Raw genomic sequence first — 23,673 nt, 5'->3', positions numbered from 1 at the left:
CAAGAGAGCGAAATAGATCACTCTCAAACTGACGACCTTGATCTGTGGTCAACTTTTCAGGAACGCCAAACCGACACACCCAGGTAGAAAAGAATGTCTCAGCTGTAGTTTCAGCGGTTTGGTTAGACATTGGTACCGCTTCGGGCCACCGTGTGTACCGATCAACGCACGTCAAGAGATACGTGTATCCTTTAGAGGGAGGCAAGGGTCCGACAATGTCCAGATGAACGTGTGCAAAACGAGAATCAGGAACCTGGAAAGAGCCTAAAGGAGACTTGGTATGTTTGATAACCTTCGACTTCTGGCAAGCGATGCAAGTACGACACCAATCTTTGCAGTCTCTCGCAATCGATTTCCAAATAAATCGTTTGCGTACCATACCTAGAGTGGCTTTTATCCCAGGATGGGACAGATTATGCACAGAGTCGAACGCTAGACGTCGCATTGAAACGGGTACATACGGGCGTATATCGTCAGTAGACACATCGCAGTAGATATTAACACCGGAGATATCGAAGCGTTTTAGCTGAAGCCCAGTTTCACTTTGAAGCAAGGTATGCAATTCATCATCATCTGCCTGCGCCCGTGCCAATTCTGCATAATCGATTGTACAAGGAGTGTGGATTTCACAAATTCTTGAGAAAGCATCAGCTATGACGTTACTATCCCCAGGCAAATATCGTAAATCTGTCGAAAACTGACTAATATATTCAAGATGTCTAAGTTGCCGGGGAGAACATTTATCGTTACGTTGTTTGAAGGCATACGTGAGAGGACGATGATCACTGAAAATTATGAAGTTGCGTCCCTCCAAAATGTGCTTGAAATGCTTAACAGCCGAATATATTGCTAAGAGCTCTCTGTCATATGTACTGTACTTTTTTTCAGTCGAACTGAGCTTGCGTGAAAAAAATGACAATGGTTGGGTTTTGTTTCCTATTTGCTGTTGAAGGACTGCACCCAATGAAGTGTCGGAAGCATCAGCAGTCAAAAACAATTTTGCATTCGGAACAGGATGGGCGAGAAGTGCAGCGTTGGCAATTGATTGCTTGCATGACAAAAAAGCGGACTTGGCCTCCTCAGACCAAACTATTTCAGTTTTATCTTTTTTTATCTTGCTTTTTGCTAATTCATGCAAAGGAGCTTGCACCCTGGCGGCATCTTTAAGGAATCTGTGATAGAAATTTACAATTGCCAAAAAACGCTTCAATTCAGTCACTGTTGATGGCAATGGATAATCGAGCAATGTTTGTACTCGATCTGGTAAAGGTGCAATCCCATCGGGAGAAACAAGAAAACCCAGAAAATTAATTTGACGTTGACCGAATACACATTTAGATGGATTGATCACGATACCATAGTCATTTAGTCTTTGAAAAACACGTTTTAAGTCAGCTTCATGAGATTTTTCGTCAATGGAAGCGATTAACAAATCATCGAGATATGCGTAACAACAATCTAAGTCACGAAATGCTTCGTCAATAAAACGCTGAAACGTTTGAGCTGCATTTTTCAGGCCGAAGCACATATAAACATATTCGTATAGCCCAATGGGCGTAATTATGGCGGTTTTGGGAATGTCTTTAGGATTGATTGGTATTTGGTGATATGCTTTTATTAAATCGATTTTTGAAAAAATCTTTTTACCACTCAAGTTGATGGAAAAATCCTGTATATTTGGAAGCGGGTATCTATCTGGGATGGTTATTGCATTGAGTCCGCGGAAGTCCCCACAAATTCTCCATTCGTTGCTTTTTTTGGGTACAAGATGGATGGGACTCGACCAAGGGCTTTTTGAGGGCCGAATTATACCTTGTTGCAACAGTTCATTGAATTGTTTTTTAACAGCTGCAAGTTTTTCAGAAGACAATCTTCTAGCTTTTGCGAAAACCGGTGGTCCCGTAGTCTCGATGAAGTGCATGACAGAGTGTTTCTTTGGAACTGCATTTAGAACTGAGCTGGTAAGCTGAGGAAATTTGGCTAATATGCGGTGGTATGGAGAATCACCAGAGATCGGCGTTAAACCAAAAGAGCCGTTTTGGGATTCTAAACCATTCACTGATAGCGATGTTTCATTATCGATCAAACGAGAATTTTTAACATCTATAAGCAAACCAAATCTTTCCAAAAAGTCGGCTCCAATAATGGGATGTGAAACATCTGCCACAGTGAAAACGAAAGGAAAGTCCCTCCTTAGTCCAAGATTCAGAACTAGATTTTTGTTGCCAAACGTTTGGATTTCGGATCCATTTGCAGCATACAGTGAGAGTTTGTGAGGTTTTGTCAAGTTAGTCAGGCGTTTCGGAAAACAACTGATTGATGCGCCAGTGTCAATTAGAAATCGGAAACCCGTATTAACGTCGATGACAAATAGGCGACTATGGAGAAGGCTTTCGTCAGCTGTCGCCAAAACAGACGAGCCCACTAGTTTTCCTGAAACTGACATGGAGGAATACATTTATGAGCTTTTTCTCCAAACTGCTCATGGTACCAGCAAAGCCTTCCGTTTTTCAAAGCATCACCGAATTTATTTCGGCTACGAGATTGAGATCGTTTGCGATAACCGCGAGATGGTCTAGGAGATCGCGAAAGCCTTTCAAATGATTGCCGTAGCGAAGCAATTTCGTTTTTCAAATCATCAAACTCTGAAGTGTGAGACACAGCTGAAGTATTAGATGACACATTAGAAACCTCACATATTTTGTCGGCTATTTTCGCTAACCCAATTAACGGTTCACTAGAAGCTTGTAATATTTGTTGGGAGTGCAAAGGTAATCTCTGCATCCAGAGATTTCTCAAAATGTCACTTTCCATTTTACCCTCAGCTAACGTTTGCATTTCGTGCAAAAGCTGGGACGGGCGTTTGTCGCCTAGTTGAAGCTCCTGGAGTAACATTCGCAATTTGGAAGATTCTGATTGTTGAAACTGCTCCAGCACGCGAGTTTTGAGAGTCTCGTACATGTGCTGTTGGGGAGGATTGCGAACGATATTAGAAACATAGTTCAAAACTTTGCAATCAAGAGCTCCTACAACGGCGTGAAATTTAGTTTCATCGGCGGTTATGCCTGCCGTTTTGAATTGTGACTCAATTTGAAGAAACCAAATCTCTGAATTTGCTTCCCAGAACGGAGGGGCTCGAAAGGCAACACGTGAAACTTCAGCTGATGCAATAGGTTGAGCCATGACAAATGCAAGTATGGAGACCGGCAAATCAAGAGTAGAAAGTTTATTCCTCACCTTGAATTTCCAGGAACGTCTCTATATTGGGTAGAAACGAGTAGACTTGGCTTGAAAAAAAAATATATAGTATATCCAAAAGACTAGGAGATTAGAAAAGTTTCATCTTTGAAGAGCGTACGAACGGAAAGCACAAGGCGCGAAAACGAAATTTAAACGATGGAGAAATTAACTTCAATGTCCAAAATCAGATGCGTCCTATAGGTCACCAGTGATCCGATGCTTGTAGTGACGACATAAAACGTAATGAAAACTTAACGATTTAATATACGAAAGAAACATAACGAGGAGGATGACACGTGTATACAAATCGGTGGTATAATTCCAACTGGCATTTTTCTTTTTTTTTACAATCACCAGGAGCGTGAGGAGGGCGCGCCATCTATACAGATAAGAACGCACTACACTCTTAAGGGGACCACGGGCGAAAAAAAACGGCAACTGCTGTAATTTTTTTATCAGAACTGATTTCTAGCAAACATATTCTGTTGGAAATTGCAATTTGGACTTCGATGCTTCCTTTATTCTGTATAGTTAAGTGATTTTGATTTATGGATTCTTTTTTCCGGTAGTGGACGGAGGCTGGTCGGATTGGTCTGTTTGGTCAGCATGCTCCGTTACCTGCGGCCAAGGACAACGTATCAGGTCGAGGAAGTGTGACCAGCCACTTCCGAAGTTCGGAGGCACCGAGTGTCCAGGAGGTGCTGCCGAAACGGAAACTTGCAAGAACCTCGAGCGCTGTCCAAGTAAGTTGAGGGCCACCGCGAAAATACTGTTGTACCTTTGCACAGAAAAGAAACATGAAATGTACCAAATCTCAATTGAATGTTTTTTTGTTGTTGTTTTTTATCACAGGAGACGGTGGATGGTCTATCTGGAGCGTATGGTCTCCTTGTTCAGTGAGCTGCGGTTCGGGTACGCAACATCGATCAAGAAAGTGCGACAACCCACCCCCAGCAGCAGAGGGTCTACCCTGTTCCGGCAAAAACGAATCGACGAGACCCTGCGTGACCGACGTCTCCTGTCCAGGTGAGATCGCTAAATACCAGTGAGTCCAAAGCAAGTGGTTGTGAGGGTACCTGTTTCCGTTCAGTGGCGAGAGGCTGTTCGGCAACACCGACTAACATTCGAGGTCGCTCACAATGTTTAACAACCTGGGAGGCATCTATTTTTAAAACGAAGCGGATATTTTTTTATGATAAAGAATTGTTCCAAAGAAGCTAGGGGAAACAATCAGCTCGAAATTTTATTTCATTACTTTTTTTAAATCTATGATTCACTGACGAAGTCGACTTTTTCCAGGAAAGGCCAAATCTCAAGGACTTCCTCTTTCCCAACAGTTTCAGCGGCTCCGTACGGACATATGAAAAGCGACTTCAGTTTCAGCGGCTCCGTACGGACATATGGAAAACGACTTCAGTTTAATTGTCATAGAACAAGGAAGCCAGTCGTCTCCCGATCACCCTTACTACACGATTTCTCAATTCTATCCTCCCCTCAGTAGCGCCAATCATTGCTGCTCGTAGCATCTCTGGAGACCATAACTTGATGTGGGAGTCCTTCTATCGGTCAAAAGCACAGGGTCACAACTACGTACTTTGTCACTCGTAGTAAGAAGGCATTTTAGCACCTGTAATGTAGAGGGACCAGTTAAAGGGTAAGTTTGTCGCCTCATCTAGTCCAGCGCCCGGCTGTTCCTCCTAATTGCTAAAGAAGCAGCATTTTTTGTTGAGTGTGACCCCCCCCCTTCCCCGGGGAAGGTGGCGGGAGACAATGAAAATATAGCCAGAAAATCTTAGAGGGGATATATCAAAACTCCTCGAAGCAGAAAATGCAGGGGGAAAAACTTAAAAAATCGAATAATAATCCGATAATGATCGAAACTCAAATAAGAAAAATTACATCCTGCTGTATCTGAGCCGTCTTTTGCTTCACAAATTCGGGAAGGGGCCGGGGATGAAATATTTTGACAGAAAGTACATGTACGTTTCTGGTAGTAAAACACTTAACCAAATAAAATATAACATTAAAGAAAGAAATTAAAAAGCAAACATGAATTAAACTTTTCAAAGGTTTTGGGAGACACTGGACCGGCCGTCCTCGTCCCACTAGCATTGCATTTATTATATATTTTTACCCTTTGTAAATAAGAGATCACAAACGCGCGTCAGTAACCCCCCCCCCCTTTGTGCCCCTATTTTAACAATTATTAGTGTTTATTTCCGTCACTATTAGTGTTTATTTCTTTCTCGCAACGAAGTGAACGGTCACTGGTCCGAGTGGAGCGACTGGTCAGGATGCTCCGTGACGTGCGGCAAAGGCACTAGACGGCGTACCAGAACCTGCGACAATCCGCCGGCTCAGTTCGGAGGTGCACCCTGCGACGCCAGCATGAACGGTCATCTGGAATTAGAGCAGTGCTTCGACATCGAGTACTGTCCGGGTGAGTCTGTTAGAATTTTCTCCATTCAGTCCCGATTTCTCCTGACACACACGCTGAAAAAGTGCTATTATACAGTCGAATCCCGTTATAAGGAACGCCAAGAGACCGGAGGAATAACTTCGTTAAAACGAAATTTCGTTATAAAGGAATTCCAGGTTACATAGTATTTGTTCCTATGTAAATTTATTTAGGCGATTAGAAAAGTGTTCGTTAAAACAAAATTTTCGCTATAACGGTATTCGTTAAAACGGGATTCGACTGTATAAAGTAAACTGAATAAAACTAGGTTAAACCACACACAGGCTCTTTCATCGAAGTGATTTTATCACAGTGTTCCAAAGGACGTGGTTATGTCGGAAAAAACTCCAGCCGGTGACGTGGCCGGACGAGTTCCCTCCCCTCTCCTTTCACTAGCAAAACACTCCCTCAACATGATATGAGCAGTGCCGTCTTAAGGCATGGGCCCACCCGGGCCTCAAGCGAAGAGGGGCCTCACAAAAATGAGATCTGGTTGAAATTTTCGAGAATTTGTTTGGTAGGGCCTCTGAAATATCAATTGGCCTGGGGGCCCATGATACTCTTAAGACGGCCCTGGATATGAGACAGAAAATCAATTTTATATAGGACGTCTTTGTCCAACATTCTGGCGGTCATGTCTGTCCGTCTGTTCAGCATTCTGCTGAAAAAAACTCAATGCAGTTTCCTATGGTGGTTTGCAAATCGTCTCTGGCAAAAAAGCAACACTCCCGAAAGAAAAAAAACCTTCTGAGGGTAGAGCAATAAAACTGATCAGACGGTAGGAACGATTCATTTTAAGCGAAGGGAGACAAATGGTCGTTTTTTTCTTTTTTTGGTATTTTTAGCGGCTCTGTTTTAGCTGAAAAAAATTACAGTTTTATTTGGTCAGTATAGTGGCGCCATTTGTTGTGGAAATTGGAGGAAATTATGTCATCGAGGATGCACGCACAGGTGTCCTCCTTTCTCAGTTTTCGAATCTGGTAACCTATAGATGAGTATATCTGGTGATTTTCTTCACGAGATTGTTTGGAACTTCGTGTCGTCCGAATGAACAAGGATCGGACGATACATCATGACAATGTCGGCTGTCATTACGACCTTGTGAGTTACGGAAGCTGAAATGACGTGTGGCAATATCGTCTTGCAGTGTTGGTCCAACCATCAGTTTATCATTCAGCGACAAGCCCCATGAAGTATCAAAAACCACATTAAACTTGGCTTGATTCTCTGGCTTCATAACTGCATGGTGAGGCAGGTAGTACTTGTGTTGATTGTCACTTCCAAATGTTTCATGTGTCCCAGAGTGTTATACTGTTGCATGAACTCACGGCACATTTTCTGAGCTGGTGGCTGGTGTCTCCAACGCCTTTCATCCCGTAGAAGTCGTGTCTCAGCTACGTCTCTGTATGATCACAATTTGCCATCGATGTTCTGGAAAGGAAGCCTGACAATGAATCTTCCCGATGAATTACATGTGTGAGTTATGTCGAAGTGTTCCTCACCTTTGGCTGTCAACAATAAAGTTTGTGGAACTTCCTCCAATTCCCAGAACTTATTGAGATCGAAGCTGGTACCTTCTACGAGAAGTGTTGTTGAAACAGGTCTCGGTACATCTGTTGTATGTACCTTCCCTGAGATTGTTTCGAGGGCATGAAGTGAACCATCACGAGATGCTACTCGTACAGACAACAACAGTTTTCCAAAAACATCTGCACCCAATAGGATCTCCGTAGGACCAGTATAGAAGCAATGTTCATCTGCTAGTTCCAAGTTTTTGAACTGTGTCAACCCCTTTGAAGAAATAGTTTTTTTTTTTGAGCAAATTGCACGTTTTTTGGGCAACACAAAAGCATTGATCAGTTTAGTCGATTCCTTGTCACGTGAAGATATGTTTAAATAACAAGCCCTCTTACCTTGCCAAGTTTGGTTGACGATAAATCAGAGAGATTAAAGTTGCAATTTTGTCGTCGGAGATCAAGTGCTTGAACGCATGCCGTCCGGATGAAAGAAACTTGACTGGCTTCTGTAGTCGAAAAGTGCCCTGAATGTGTGGGCTCAAGACCGGATTCAAGCAGATGCGAAGGGCGCGGCCGCTGGATTTTAGGAGCCGGAAAACGAGCAATATTTTGATTATATGACTAACTTCTTAACTCAGTTCGTAACTAACTTTTTAATAGCTTAAAACTCTATCCAAGGCAAGGAATTTGTAATACCCACACGTTGAACCCTCTGACTATCCTAGGGTTTTAACAGACGCCCCTTTCCCTGCGAAGCAAGAGGGGGGGGAGAATTTATATCTGGTGTCCTGGGTGCTAAACTCTTCCTTTCAATTTTAACCCTGGCTGGAAAAGCATGTAGTTGAGGCCCTGTGTAGATGATTGGTTCTTTGTTATGAATACTCAAAGATATACTTAGTGGAAGGGCTGTCGGGGCGACTATAGCAGTGCCGTCTTAATGCATGGGCCTACCCGGGCAAGGCCGGGACCCTCGAGTTCAGTGGGGGGGGGGGCTCATAATAATTAGCTCTGTATCAACTTTCAGAATAATTTATGAAAATTGGAAGGCACGTATTTTTACGCAGGTAGAAAGCCTCAGAAAAATCACCTGATTCGGGGGATCTATGATGCTCTTAAGACGGGCTATAGCCGCTCTTCCACTAAGGCAGCTACGGAATACAGGTGTTGCAGAACAGTGGTCCTAAGGCGCACTGTTATAGTCCAAATTCACCGCCGAATGATTTTTAATGGTTAAAATAGTAGTTTTGTACTCACTCTTTTGGTTGCCAATAAACTGTCATGTGCCAATTTTCGAAAAATATCTGCACCCAATAGGATCTCCGTAGGACCAGTATGGAAGCAATGTTCATCTGTACAGCGGACAGGGCTGCAACTAGGGAAAGGCATGAGGAATCTGGTGCTCATGGAGCTGGACAAGGAAGACGCTGAGCTTACTCTTTTTCCGTTGAAAATAACGGGGAGTGGGGGGGGGGGAAACCAACGTATTATTCCGGATAATGTCCGGAAACAATCCCTCTCACAAGGACTTGAGATGGCAACCCACGAACCAATTTCGCGTAAAACACAGATTTATTTTACAGAATAGCTATGTATTCGTATTCACAAGCAGCGATTTCGACGAAAAGCGACGTATAAATAAGACCGTCTCTCTTCCAACTAAAATTCAACAAACTGCTTCTAGTTCCTTGGAGGCGGTGCCACTATACAGTCAACAAAACGTTCTAAAATAATCTCGACAATTCTCGCGTAATCTTCATACTTCTCTTGGCGCTATGACATCGCCAAATCATTGTTGTCGACAGACTTGTGAAGTTTGTCGTCAATTTGGCGAGTTTTACAGAGAAATGTATTAATGGCTATTTACAGGCGAAAAATGACATAATACATGATAAATGATAACTATATACATAATTTTCGTAACAATACATAATAGCTCAGGGCAACGGAGGAAATTCTCGTTTCTAATTTCTCACAGACACTGGGGGGAATAGAGAGAGAGCGTTTTTTCGAGGGCCGCAAAACACTCGAGTCCGTCCCTATGTGAACTTGACTCATTTTATCGAACCCTTTGACGATGGCAAGGTGGCATAACTGGAAGTCGATGTCTTCCTTGTACGTAACAACTGTAATGAAAATACTAAAGTCGTTTTGGCATCCTCTTTATGTAGTAGTGTGTTGTGTGAGCTGCATAGCAGCTCCGAACCATATGTGATGATCCCAAGCAGTTGAAACAAAGTCGGTGCTTTTCGACTGTTGCTTTTCTAGCTGAAACACTCTGGTCGAGGAATTTCGCGCATCGGAAGAGAGGATTCCTTTCGCAAACCAGACGTGCTAGAAACACCATGATGTTGGTGGCCCCACCAATCAACACTGATTTTCGTGATTCGAATGCATTCGTCGGGTGACCTTACTTCTTCGACTTGGCTGAACCTGATGATTCGCTTGTGCTGACAGCTGCAACAGCGCGAGCTCGATTGTCGATGAATTCCGGCCATTCATTGAAAGTGAAATTTTTTATCCCTTGCGAATGAAAAGACCATTGGTGTAAAGATGCCGGATCCAACTTCTTGGACAGGGAGTAGATCAGGATGCTGTCCCAATATTGCACCGGTTGCTGTAGCGATTGTAGAGCTTCCAAACACTGATTTGTGGTATCGTATCTAGAACCCGACATCAGCGTAATGCTGACTCATGTGCGATGTTGGGTTGCGAAGACAGCTTGTCCAGACTTGCCTGAATGATTTCCGTTTCGTTGTTGAACCGATCGTACGTACGATCGAAAGCGTTCATACTTTTCCGTAATTGCTCCCTGTGAGCGTGATCGCTTACTTGAGTGCCGTTTCCCTTAACACATAGTTTCAAATATTGCAATTTTTGAATGTCATTTAGACCCTTATTTTAATCGATATCACGAAATGGCAACCAATCGTTACGTTTGCCACTGGAGAACTGGAGAAACCGCGAGACACCCAGGCTCTGTCGCAAGAAGCAACGTAAGCTCTTCGGCCCCCCCCCCTCAGAAGGGGGGAGGTCCAGGGTATCTCCGGCAAAACCATTATTTATTGATACGTCAAAGATTACATATAGTGAAAGGAAATGAAAAATTATGTAAAAAGAAGAATCAAATTAATCAAGTTAAAGTCAAAGTGCAACGGGCACGGATAATAAATTATCATGGAAAGATGTATAAAATCATATCGCAAAGGCGCAATCAGAAATTCGATAAAATTAAATAAATAAATAAATTGAAATTAAATAAATAAATAAATTGAAATTAAATAAATAAATAAATTGAAATTAAATAAATAAATAAATTGAAATTAAATAAATAAATAAATTGAAATTAAATAAATAAATAAATTGAAATTAAATAAATAAATAAATTGAAATTAAATAAATAAATAAATTGAAATTAAATAAATAAATAAATTTGATTGATCGAGGATTGTTTGACAGAAAGGCAGAGCACCCCATTGCCCTCCATCGGGCAGTTCAGTACACTCTGATCGTCCAATACGCTTTTGATCACAGTTGAAGGTCTTTAAAATATCTCCAAGATACTCGATTATAGATTTAAGATTCATCCTGCTCCCCGCCTTCAAACAGTGCCACCAGCGCACTGTCAGGGTGAAGACGCGGTGATCTCCTTAACGAAGGTGCTGGTACCGGAGTTGCAGGAGCTGGAGGAGACGGATCCCTTATCTTCCCAGGATGTTCCTCAAGGAATTTCACCATTTTTCTTATCTTTTCTCTTGATTCCTCTCGACGTAGTATGCCAAGCATCCATGGTCTGTGTAGATGGGCAGCCGGCGAACGGAAGTGATAGGGTGTCGTTTCTGGGCAGCATGTGGCGTAGTGCAGGGGCGTGCCAGGCTCAAGACAAGAATATTTGTCACTGGCAATCACTTTAAAGCGATGTAAGTTTGCCGGGAAAGGTCCATGACCGGTGACAAATAAGATGAGCTCGCGTGACCAGCCCCTTCTCCTAGTATCTACTTTCTTTATAACTTCATGAGTTGATCTTCCTGATGCCTGCGGTGTATCCCAATCCAGTTGCCACTTTGCTATCATGTCCCTCCAGAGGAGAGACTTGGCGTACGAAGCTGGATATAAGAGTTCCTCGCAAAAGTCTCCCGTATTGGTCGCTTCTTTAGCCGCCGCATCCGCTAGCTCGTTTCCCCACTGGCCGTTGCGGGCTTTTACCCAGGAGATGCGTATTGAAGGTTGAGATACAAGTATACTCCTGATCCTTCTGGCCATTGCGTTCTCAGAGAGTGGATTTAGAATGGCCTGGATAATCGAACGGCTATCCGATTAGAGTCTGCCTCCTGTTTGTAGCTGCATCCAGAGCTGCTGTAAATATAGCGAGCATCTCAGCTTGATATACTGAATTATTTTCTTTTAGTTTAGCAGCCCATTTATCCACGATCTCCGTTCCCACGGTTTTTATATAGGCAGCTCCTGTACCTGATTCCAGTTTAGAGCCATCCGTGTAATATATGACGGATTTCTCCTCAGGTGTATCATCCTTACGTTTGCCACTGAACGAAGGCGGTCCAATTTTCGGTAAAAACACGGAACTAGTTTCTCTGAGTTTACAGTACCCGATCGTTTTGTCGATCCCGATGCCTGGGTCATGCTGAAGCGAAAATGGTCGAACCGACTTGCCAAATCGTGGAATTGCGCTTCGTGAGCTACCACATGTTCATCCGCTTAAAAGATGACGATTTTATCGTGTAAGGCATTGAACTCCATTCACAGTTCACTGGCTTGATCCAGCTTATGCCGTGGGAGATCATCGCTGTTGAGCTTCGGCTTGACGATGTTTCTAAGCCTCGTGATCTTGCCTCTCACCGCGACCTTTTTGTTTCTTTATCGAGGCCTCCATCTAAAGGTACCTGGTTCAATCCTAGGTTTTTTTCACCATAAATACCACAACCGTGTGACCGACTTCTACATGAGTTCAAGGTAACTCAAACTGCAAGGTCCGTTGAGCGAACCATTGATAAGTAAAAGGAAAATTACGATATTACTATATACATTGGAACTTTGGTTAAAGAGTGGTTCGGTTAACGACCAATTCGCATAATGAGCAAAAATTTTGAACAACTTTTGACTCGGTTGACGAGCAATGATTCGCATTACGAGAAAAAATTGGGCTTTGTTTATTTATTTTCACGTAATCACAACTGAGCTGATGGTTTTTTTTTCTTTCGCCCACACACTTATGGAATTGGGGGTAATATTCTCAAGTGCCTCACTCGGAAAATGAACACACGTGCGAATGTGAATACTGACGATAAGAACCTAAATGTAGCATTGCAGCCATGCGTATGTGTGCTTGAAATTTTTTTTTTAATTCCGCTTGGAGAAAACTGTGGACTGATTGCATTACTGAACGTGACTTTGAGGGGCTAGCTCATGAACAAGAGCCACTACTTGTCGAAGAGATAGCGTGTTTAGGGAAGACCCTGGACTGGAGGTGCATGAGGGGGACATTGGCCAGAATCCTAAAAAAGGAGGCAAAAGCAGTGCCAATGGATAAGGTTCTTTTTCAAAGTCATACAAAAAAAAATGTTTGCAGACAACAGTAAGTCTGTAAATCGTCCCAAACTATAGTCCACCGCTCTCTCATCGTTTAAGTTAAGTATTGTATGTTTATTTATGACGATATATATATAATATATATTTTATTGTATTATTTATCATATTATTATTGTGTTGTATAACTGATTGAACACCGTTTTTATCAGTCTTTTTTATGTGAATGAATTACCCGAGTTTCCATTATTTCCTATGGGGAAGTTTGATTCGAATAACGAGCACGTTGGCGGAACCGAAGTTCCACTGTATATATAAGAAACTATTAATTTTATTAAAATCTATATATATAAAATTAATTTTCTGTGTGTGTGTGTGTGTGTGTGTATATGTTCTCTATACAAATCTACAATTTTAGATCGATCGTCACCAAATTTTGCATATATACCAAATGGGACCCGACTTGAACGATAGGCTACTTTAAAATTTCGTCAGAGCAGGGCAAGTGCCCCAAATGGGCAAAAAACTGTCGGGCAACAATGGTTTTTGGACCTCAATAATCACTTTCCGAACGTTTACTTTGGTTACCGTGGTTCCCTATCGATGGGTTTCAGACGTGCATATGCCTTTACAATGGTTTGCCACACATTTTCAATACTCTCAGTAATGAGGCTTTTTGACTAGGCGTCATAATCATCATCGCTTTGAGAGTCAGGTGAAGGGTGATCCTCATAGAAATCAGTGTTAAAATTACCGATTTTACTGTAGAAGTTGCGGAAATTTGGTGGGGGTTTTCTGTCTTTCTGTCACAAGAATAATAAAAAATAGTATTGAATTATCGATTTCTGAAATATTGAGTTCGCTTAGAGATACGAAGCTCAGGAAATTAAATATGAAGTAATTATCCGGACCTACTTTCGAGCTGGATATTCATGCAATGGCATTGATTTCAACTTTTTATTTATATCTTCTCAAGCATGAACATTAATGTCTCCGTATTGTCTTTTAAATATTGAACTGCATAAATACATGTAATTTATGATGTTTTAAAACTAATTATGGGCCCGTAAAAAGTACATTTTTGAAAGCTGAAACAAGCAGATAGGTAACTTGAAATTCAAGTGGGGGAGGGGGGGGATCAAAATACTTGGCACTCCTTAAAAAAGAAAAAAAAATTATTCATTTCTATGTTTCTTTAAATATGGATTTTTGTTTCTTTCATGAGTCGCTGAGGAAGTCACCATATTGGTTAACTTAGACACGGTGTGCATGTCCCTCAAAGAAAAAGGGAGATATCACGTGATCCAAAAAGCCTTATTCAAGAAAACTCGGGCAGTGCCGGGTATTATAGCTAGGCATTTGGCCAAAATAGACCAAAATCCTTAATATTTAGATTACAGGATATAATCTATATCTACCATCCAGATTTATCTCCCGCATTTTTTTAATTATACAAATCCGCATTCCTCTACCATTTTGGCAACTGTGCAAGTTCGAAACATGTTCCCTTATTTATTTTTGTAATTATGCAAGTTGCAAAATGTTTTTCTTTCATTTTTGTCGTTATACAAGTTCATATATAGCATGTTTTTCTCTCATTTTTTATATTGTGCAAGTTCACAACATGTTTTCTTTCCTATTTTTGTACCCGGGCAACGCCGGGTATTTTAGCTAGTATTATATTATAAGTGGGAAACGAACGAGCCGCGTGTTGTCAGTTTGGTCGCTATGATGATACTGACCTGCGCGCAGCCACTAAAGGCGGCGGCACACACAGCTCGCTATTCAGTTATACTCCTGCAATACGCATCACAACGGCAATAAATTAGGTCTCCACCCGAAGCACCAGTAATTCAGTCTTCTTAGAGGTTGTATCGTTTCCCACCGTCACCTGCACCGATTTTGAGGCCGCAGTAGTGGCTGAAACGTTGCATTCATACACCTGTAATGATGAACAACCTCACTTAATTTTCACTATGTTTTTTGTGGATTGTTTCAGTGCATGGCTCGTGGTCCGAGTGGAGCGAATGGGGACCCTGCGAAGCTGCAAGTTGTGGTGACGATCCGAACGGTGTTCTATCTCATTCTTTCCGACATCGAAGTTGCAACAACCCTCTACCTGCACACGGTGGTTCGATGTGCGTCGGTGTCTTCCTGGACTCGAGCATCTGCGTTTTGCCAACCAACTGCAAAGGTGATCAGTCCTATTTTATGGGAGGGGAGGGGGTTGCTATTCAAGTAATTACGACAGTATTGAGAAGGGGGTTTCGGATTAGCGTATTTGTTTGAATGATTATTACGTCACCCTTATGAAAATACTAAATATCCTTTTGATGGCATCTTTACTTTCTATTACTTATCTATACCGGTCCATCAGAGGGGCCGCTGTGGTGGTCGAAGTGGCGGACTCACATCGCGAGGATCCGGGCTCAAACCCTACCGTCGCCACAGTGGTGGTCGGTTGAAGTTGGTGTTCTCAGGTTCCCAATTTCGAGAAGCCAATGCGAGCTGATCTCTCCGTTAAAATGTCTCTTCACAGAGAGAGGGGCAACGATACAATCATTCAATCACTTCACTCATAGCTCAAAAAATTGATGACAGGTGGCAGCATCACATATAACAAGCATTAAACAAATACAACCTTCACGATACGTTCGCAACACATACACGCACATTTCCCAGCAGGGCCCAGGTCTTCGATCACCTGCTAAAATCTCTTCATTCAGACAGAGCGGTGGGCTATGATCTGGTTAGGGGGTGGGGGGGAGGGTACATCAAAGGAGTGCTCATATCACGACGATCAAAAATTGCAAATATATCTGGGCTCAGTATAAGTACTTTTATATGCTATTTTAACCCTTTCTTTGTTTGCTTCACGGAAGGCAATCCTGCTGGAGTTGTCAGTGGAGCAGAAGAAGTGACTAAATTATGAACTGCTTTATCAATAGTTTCATTAAGAGAGATGTTGACATGACCTGGAACCCATACAAGGGTCAACGAGTTGATCTGGTTACAAATATAAGCGATAAAGTTATAGAGTAACAAGATGACAGAATGTGAGTGGATGCTAATATTTTTCAGAACAAGGAGAACTGCTTTAAGGTCTGAAAAAATTGTGATGTTTTGATTGTTTTGGATGTTGAAACAATTGAAGCCATAGGCGATTGCAAAAGCTTCAGGAAATAATACAGATGCATTTGGATGTGCGGTACAGCTTTTCGTGGCATTAGCTTAGGGGGAAAAAGCACTAAGAGTTGTATGATTAGGTTTTAAGGCATCAGTATCTATAATGATAATGATGTTAACCGGTTCAAAATATTCGTTGAAAAAAATTGTAGAGAGGTTGCTTTTATATAGGAGTTTTTTGGAATTCTCAAGCATCAGTTTGAATGGAAACATTGTTCATGTATGGGATTAATGAGTTTAGATTTGAGAAAATGGAAGAGTTGGCACATCTATTTTTCCAGAGAGTAGTATTTGCAAGAATGGAAAAACGATTCATAGTAGGTAGGACAAATTTTTGAGATGGTGAGCTAACTGCAGTGATAAGAGCCATAGAGATTCTGTTCAGAAAAATGTTCTCCAATGATGAGATTTGAAGGAGGGATCTCATCTTAATGACAGACGTGCTTTTGGGAAGACCAAGCATGGAGTGGATGGCTGAATGGTATATTGGATCCAGAGAAGATAGAAGGGATTTTGAACAGTTTGCCCAAGCGATTGCACCATATCCGAAGATATTTGAAATAATGGATAACAAATAGGTTTTAACATTATGTAGGGAATGGCTCTAGCTGACCGTGCAACAGAGTGGCAGATATTATTTGAGAATGCTCCTGTAGATTTTAGATGAAATATTTGTTTCTTCCAGTTAAGAGTTTTGTTAAAATTGATTCCCAGGATTTTGATGAAAGAGTGGTAAGGAATCTGAGAGTTATGAATTTTAAACGACGGATGTTTGTGCGTGTGTGTGGTAATTTTTTTTTTCGGGAACAAAATGCAGAATTGAGATTTCCTAGGAGAAAGTTGAAGACCATTAGTTTTTGTACAAGAATTAAGGATATTGATAGATTTTTGAAGAAAACCTCTGCTTGGTATCCCTCTGGAGAGCTAGCATATAAAATCGTCATCTGCATACACAAAAACTTTGATAAATTTTGGAATTATCGGAATCAGATGCAGTGTAAAAACCGAAAAAAGGAAAGGCAGAAGGGTAGAACCCTGTAGAAGACCTTTACTTATATGAAACCTGAGAATAATACAAACCTGGGAGACGTATTGCCCCTCCAATGTATATGGTGATTTCTATTAGAGAGATATGAGTGGAGCCACTTGCAAAATAAAATACCAAAACCAATGTCATAAAGTTTACGAATCAGAATATCACGAGGAACATTATTATATTCACCCTGTATGTCCAAACCAATCCGATAACCCTGGTGGCTTTTCGAGAAACTTGTATAAATATTGGCAACAATATCTCTTAGACAGCTTTCAGTACCAGTTTTAGGACGAAATCCATAAATATTATGTGGAAATAAGTTGTACTGAAGAGAGATCCATCGAAGACGAGAAAGAATGATTCGTTCAAATAGTTTTGTACATCATTCATCAATCATTGTGATGCGTCTATATGAAGTCATTTCAGTGAAGGGCTTTTCTTTTTTTAGGATGAAAATAACTTTTCCCTGTTTAAAAGATTTAGGAACAGAAGATGAAATACAGAGAGAGTTGAGACTTTGGAGGAGGTATTGTAGGATGTCTTGAGGTAGTTGTCGAATGGATTTGTTGAGGATATCGTCTTTACCCTTTTTACCCTTTCTGATTACTGATTGAAGTTCCGTGAAGGTAAATTTCTTTTCCAAATTGAGTTTAAATTCTGAAGAGGAGCTGAAGACTTGAGGACATGTAGATTAGAGTTGCGGGTATTGGAATGCGTTAGTTTGATCTAGAGGATCAATGAGCGTTCCACCTTGAAAGTGAATGACTGCATGTGCTGAATCATAGGTATGGGAACCAATATATTTGAATTTTCTCAAAATCTTGTAGAAATGATATGGATTGTTGTTTTGTCTGAGTTGGGGGGGGGGGGGGATCAAAAAACATAAATTTGAAACATCGGAAGTTGTGTCGAAAAGTAGCGTGAACTTTCTTGTATTCAATCCAATTTCTGACAGTAGGTCTATATCAATTTAGTAGGTCAATCCAATTTCTGACTGTCTATATCTCTTAAAGGCCTTCTTATTTTTTTATAAGGAGTTGTGTTGTCTACACTCCGAGTTTAAGGACATCCGATGATTTTTAGTAGCGTCACAGAATTCACGAGAATTTTGAAATTGATCTTTGATAAAATTATACAAATGATTAAAAAGAGTTAAACTCAGGATATCTAGTACTAGTAGAGAGAATATTGGTGAAAGCAATTAATCCCACCAAGAAAAATCTTATTGGGATTGTAATCACTACCGTAAAGGTCTGACCCAGTAGACCAGGCTATACTGCTAAAAAGATTTGGACTACAGAGACACAAGTCAATAAAAGAGTTTCTTTCAGCAGAGAAGTATGTGGGACTAGATGTATGGAACAATAATGGGAACAATAGTATGGGAACAATATTGTTCAGGTTAAGCCAGTCATGAATTTTATTGCCAGAGGAGGAAGTTTCTCGAGACATCCAGGCTGGATGGTGAGCATTAAAGTCACCTACCAGAATAAAATAACCTCCCATTTTTTCCTTTTATGATATTGAGGTAAGAGGTGGTGAAGGAAGCTGAAGGTGGTCTGTAGCAATTTGCAATATATATAATTTTATCACTGAAATAGACTGAAATGATGAGAGCTTCAAATTCATCGTTGCAAAATTGGAATTCCAATTTTGAAGGAATGTGTTTCTTGATAGCAGTAAGAAGACCCCTTTTGTTCGACGAGTTATCTTGGCGATAAATATGGAAACCAGGAAGTAAAATTTTTTTATTTGGATCCAAATGGGATTCTTGAATAAGAAAGATGTGTCAGAATGATCAAGAAAAAATGTTTTCACAGAAGAATATTTGTTTTTTATGACCCTGGCATTCCATTGAGTGATAGATAGACCAATTGGGCTATTATTAAGTCTATCACTTGAATTGTTGAATGAAAAGCAGTTTGTGGAAGGTCTGTGAAATATATAGCCAGGAGAGAACTTAAAACAAACCTCCTAAAATAAACTAGAATGTCTTCTTTTTTTTTTCACTTTTCTTTTTCTTTCTCGGACGCGAAGAACGGGAAGAGGACCTTTGATTTTGTGTAGGGTTGAGAACAGCTTGGTCATTTTTACTCGAATCGGTGATCTTTTTCCGCCAGGCTCCAGTCATTTTTGCTGGTGACGAAGTAAAGGGTTGTAACAATTCTTTATATAATTTCATTTACCAATGCTTCCCTAAAAGCATGAAGTTCACTCTGAAGAATAGAAGTGACCTGTGTGAGCATTTTCAGGTGGAGCACTTTTTGATGTGATCGTAGCATATGATTCTGTGTTAAGAGATTATCACGCCACAGCGATAGAGACGTGTCGCTCTGCTTTGATGTGTAGAACTTTACATTCCTTATTGTAATGGACACATGATTTATAAAGTGCTGAATGAGAGCCTTTGCAATTGATACAGCTGAGTGTACTAGCTGTACACACTGATACATGGTGCTGCTCCCCACATTTGTCACAAAATTGAGCCCTTGCTGGGGAAATATTTTGCAATGTGTGTGAATTTGAAGCATAGTTTACATTGCCGAGGTCTGTCAATGAATAGAGAGATGTTCTAGCGAAAGAACCAAACACTTTTATGTCTACAGGAACTTCCTGCTTAATGAAACGTCGGAGTTCAAGTGGGATCGTGTTACTACCTTGAATTTCCTCTCCAATTCACCAGTCAGCTCACCAAGGAACTTCATATAGCAATTCAACCTTCAGAAGACATTGTTTCCTTTAAGAAAAGAATACTGTGACGATTGGTGAGGTGTATACGAAGCGACGAACATGAAGCATTCCTTTATTTTACATTAACCTGCGAAACACACAACCCTTCGTTATGAAGGTTAAAATCGAACTCCTCGAGAATGTCTTCGTCTCTCGATACAACTTAAATCTCACGTGTCTCGTGAATAAAAGTATTGCTGTACATCCTTATGAACAGCTTGCCTGTTTGAAAATTCAAGTTTTTAACGATGTTCGTTGAGAATTAGCGTTTAGAGCGTGACGTCACTAATGACTTCATTGTATAACTAGTTCAGCGTAATAGACCCCAGCTAAAGGCCTATCCCAGAAAAGTCGGTCCATGGAGAACTCATCTTTTCAGTTGATCTGTGTCTTTTATATTCCCCTTTCCTGAAACAAGGTAATAAAACATCTGCCTCCTAAAATGGCGGGACAAAACCTTATTTCCTCAAGTTTTATCTTTGACTCCCATCATATTAGTACGGTTTAAAGTTGGGGCTGCTTCAGAAAAACAGTAAAAGGGCTTTGATCCAGATCCACCAGAGGACATTTTTTATTTTCACTTGTATATTCTCGAAGGGCAATTCCTTCAATCGGGCGCGCGCTCGGGATCGACCTTTGAAGGGAGCACAAAAGTCTCGGGGAAGGGGTAGGCACTAGAAATTTCTTAATGAGAAATTTTGAGTTATTGGTCTTCAAATAAGCATTGAAATTAACAGAAACCGCTTTTAACAGAATACGCCTCTGATGCCAATATGCAGTAGGGAGCCTGCTTAATTTTTTTGACTAGAGGAGGGGGTTCAAGAATGGTTAAAAATCTGCTGACGTGAAACTTGAATGTCCCTCATGATGATTTTGGAATTCATAATGGCTTGACGTGGGTTTTAATCGATTAAACAAGCTGGAATTTTGCCAGCTAGTGCTTCATTCGTCGGTCAATGAAACCACAAAAACAATGAATTTTAATTTCCAGATTCTCATAGTATGTAACAGCGTCTCAACCAGTAGTGTTTCAAGGCTGTTTAAGGTGTCGTCGAAGCGTTTCTTAATTGGGCATGAGTGCTCCGAGCTTTATGAATAATCGCAAATGAGCTGATTAAGCGCAAAAATATTAATGTTGATCTGCCCCAGAAACGCTGAAAGGAACAATGGGGTGAGTAGAAATTCGAATAAAGAGCAGGGAATGGAAAATTAGAAATAAAAAGGAATGACTTCGACATGGTTTGACTTCGACATGGTGTTGAGATTTTTTTTGTCCGACAATTTGTTGATTTTCTTTGCAGTGGACGGCGGCTGGAGCGAGTGGTCAGATTGGGAATGCAAGCAGTCTCTGGTCAAGCGGTTCAGAACGTGCGACAACCCGCCGCCCACGAACGGAGGCAGTTACTGCGAAGACGAAGATCACCAGTTCATCCAGAGTACCGAGAAAGCATACGGTAAGCAAACCATTCGAATTTGATACCTATCTTGTACTACTGCATTTACGTACTTGTATTTATTTAGACCTTGATTAGTGCGAACCGAGGCTCTATTTCCGGGCTCCCACTCAAATAATTAGAAAAAGTTGGGTGAAGGGAGGGGGTGTAACCACCCCAAGTACAAAAGTCACTCCTGAAGTCTTCTAGTCCGATGGGTCTTAATTGCCAAAAACAGCTACTTGAAAAATATTTTATTCTATGAAAAGGGCGTTTTCCTGGAACAATTTGCTCCTATAGTGGTCTACATCGGTGATTCCCAACGTGGGCGATGGAATGCTCCAGGGGAGCGGTAGAAGTCACGAGTATAACATAGGATTCTATGGATTAGATTGTGTTGGGGACGATGGGGGGAAAAAATGTCTGAAGAAGGGGGCGATGGGACAAAACAGGTTGGGAAACTATGGTCTACATGAAAGTACTCTGATGGTCCTTCCTGAGTGGGAGAATCGCATACAATTAAAATAGAAAATAATTCTTTTTATTTGATAAACACTCTCAAAATTTCCAAAACGCGAAAAATTCCCCCATTTACCAACTTTAGACAAATTTTCCCACGAGCAATCTCATCACCGACACCGATTCAGATCTATTTACATCCACACACCAGTGTCCTTGAAGGGCTAGTATTTTTATGCTCCAAAAATTCAGTGCCATTACTGATTGGTTGAAAAACCTGAATTTCGGGATTTTTTTACCAATCAGCAATGACGTTCCATTTTTAGTGTATAAAAATCCTAGCCTCAATTAACAGAGACAGGAACCGCAAAAACCATTCTGAAGCGAGATTGGAATAGCGAGGAAAAAATTTACTTTTTATCGGAAATAGGGTGCATTACTGTGACGTCACTACCGGCATTACAAACAAACGAGCTGAGCGAGATTATAAAGGAAAACGCCATAGTATGTAGATGTGAGCCTCTGTTCAAATTATTTTTCTAAAAAAAATATGATTAAATAAGACTTGAGAGCTCTTGAAATGAAAACTTCAAACTCTCGTGAACATGCAATGTTAAAAATTTAATAATAGTTCGTCTCTAATTAGCTATGGGTGCTTTTTATTTTTACGGCCGATTCAGAGAGAATCACCAGATTTCAGAATTGTATGTTTCTTAAAAATCAAAAACAGAATAGAATGATAAGTGATATGTGAATATACGGGGGAAGTGCATCTACTTTTTATGAACAATTTTTTCCAATGGTTGATTTCAAGTGTAGAATCATTTTGAAATCGGGTGATTCTTTCATAATCACCCTGTAATCCAAAATCGAGGACCATACACCACGATTTTTAGCACATTTTTAGCATTGTGAAAAATGCTAAAAATGTATTAACCCTGCTATACAGAAAACTAGAGAGATATAAAAACCAATTTTTTTTCCTCGCACTTTTCAGGAAAGAGAAAAAGTTTTTTTTACAAGTCAATCAGAATAGGTTCTTTGCATCTCTCAACGCTAGCTTTACAGAGTTTGTAGATAAAACTCCTTTCACACGCTCAGGATTAGCCGACACGGCGGATTGGACATGCAAAGGTATTCCAATAGTGGAGCGAGCAATTGAATGGTAGCTTTCACATGATACGGCCGATTCGACGTTCGGAAAAGTTGTCGTCCGCTACTACTCCAACACACGGCTACCGTGCCGTTTCGCATGTCTTCACACGCTACGAACATTCTGCCGTATGAAGCTACTCTGTAATAAAGGGGAGATTCAAATATTAAGTCAGCATCGATGGGGGGGGGTCCGATTTGCTGACTTTTGATGACAAGTGGAAGAGGGGGGGGGTTGATACCCCCCGTCATCAACCGCCCTTTATAAAACATATGAAACATTCTTAATGGCATCTTACTCGGTGCGCCAAAAACGACAAAAACTTTTCGATAGTTTGTGGGCACCCGAACTAACATTCTTCCTATTGATAAGTCCCCTGCAGATCCACTTTGGTGATCTGTAAATGTTTCGCCGATCCTTCAAGTGATCTGGAAATGTGTTCGGGCCGCTTAAGTGCTCTAAACTGTGCGACGTGCCACTCAAGGGATCTTTTAATGTGCCACGGTTCGCTTAAGTGTTACGGAACTGTGTGGAGAGTCAATTAAGTGAGCTGTGAATGTGCCACGGGCCTACTTGAGTGATCTGAAAATGTGCTACTAGACGCTTAAATACTCTGGAATTATGCCACGGGTCACTTAAGCGATCTGTAAATCAGGGCCGTCTTAAGAGCATCATGGGTCCCCGGGCCAAGTGGTTTTTTGAGGCCCTACCAGGTAAATTTTAGAAAATTTCAACGAAATCTCATTTTTGTGAGGCCCCTATTCTCTTGAGGTGTCCGGATTGGCCTATGTGTTGAGACCGCACTGAAGTGAATGTGCTGCTTAGTTCATTTTTACAAAATTGGATTTCAGGTTGCTGGTCACATCAGATAACCCCCCTGGGCTAAGGGTTTACTATATATGGCTTAGAGCAGTGTTTCC

At 41.0% G+C, this 23,673-nt stretch overlaps 1 protein-coding gene across 1 annotated transcript in view; it reads left to right on the top strand.

Moving 5' to 3' along the window:
* The window catches only part of LOC149081165 (coadhesin-like), a 44,249-nt gene that overhangs the window by 7,607 nt on the left and 12,969 nt on the right, over nt 1–23,673 (top strand). Inside the window, exons 3-7 of the mRNA XM_089237944.1 lie at nt 3,810–3,983; nt 4,093–4,266; nt 5,498–5,680; nt 14,756–14,950; nt 21,010–21,162. Coding sequence (XP_089094070.1) covers nt 3,810–3,983; nt 4,093–4,266; nt 5,498–5,680; nt 14,756–14,950; nt 21,010–21,162 — 879 coding nt within the window. The remainder of the gene's footprint in view (nt 1–3,809; nt 3,984–4,092; nt 4,267–5,497; nt 5,681–14,755; nt 14,951–21,009; nt 21,163–23,673) is intronic.

This window comes from Pholcus phalangioides, unplaced genomic scaffold (assembly GCF_987345545.1).
Source record: "Pholcus phalangioides strain wild (caught in Gottingen) unplaced genomic scaffold, Ppha-v1.0 ptg000010l_1, whole genome shotgun sequence".
Lineage (NCBI taxonomy): Eukaryota > Metazoa > Arthropoda > Arachnida > Araneae > Pholcidae > Pholcus > Pholcus phalangioides.
Note: the sequence above shows the minus strand (reverse complement) of the source record. Positions and strands in the feature narration are given on the sequence as shown.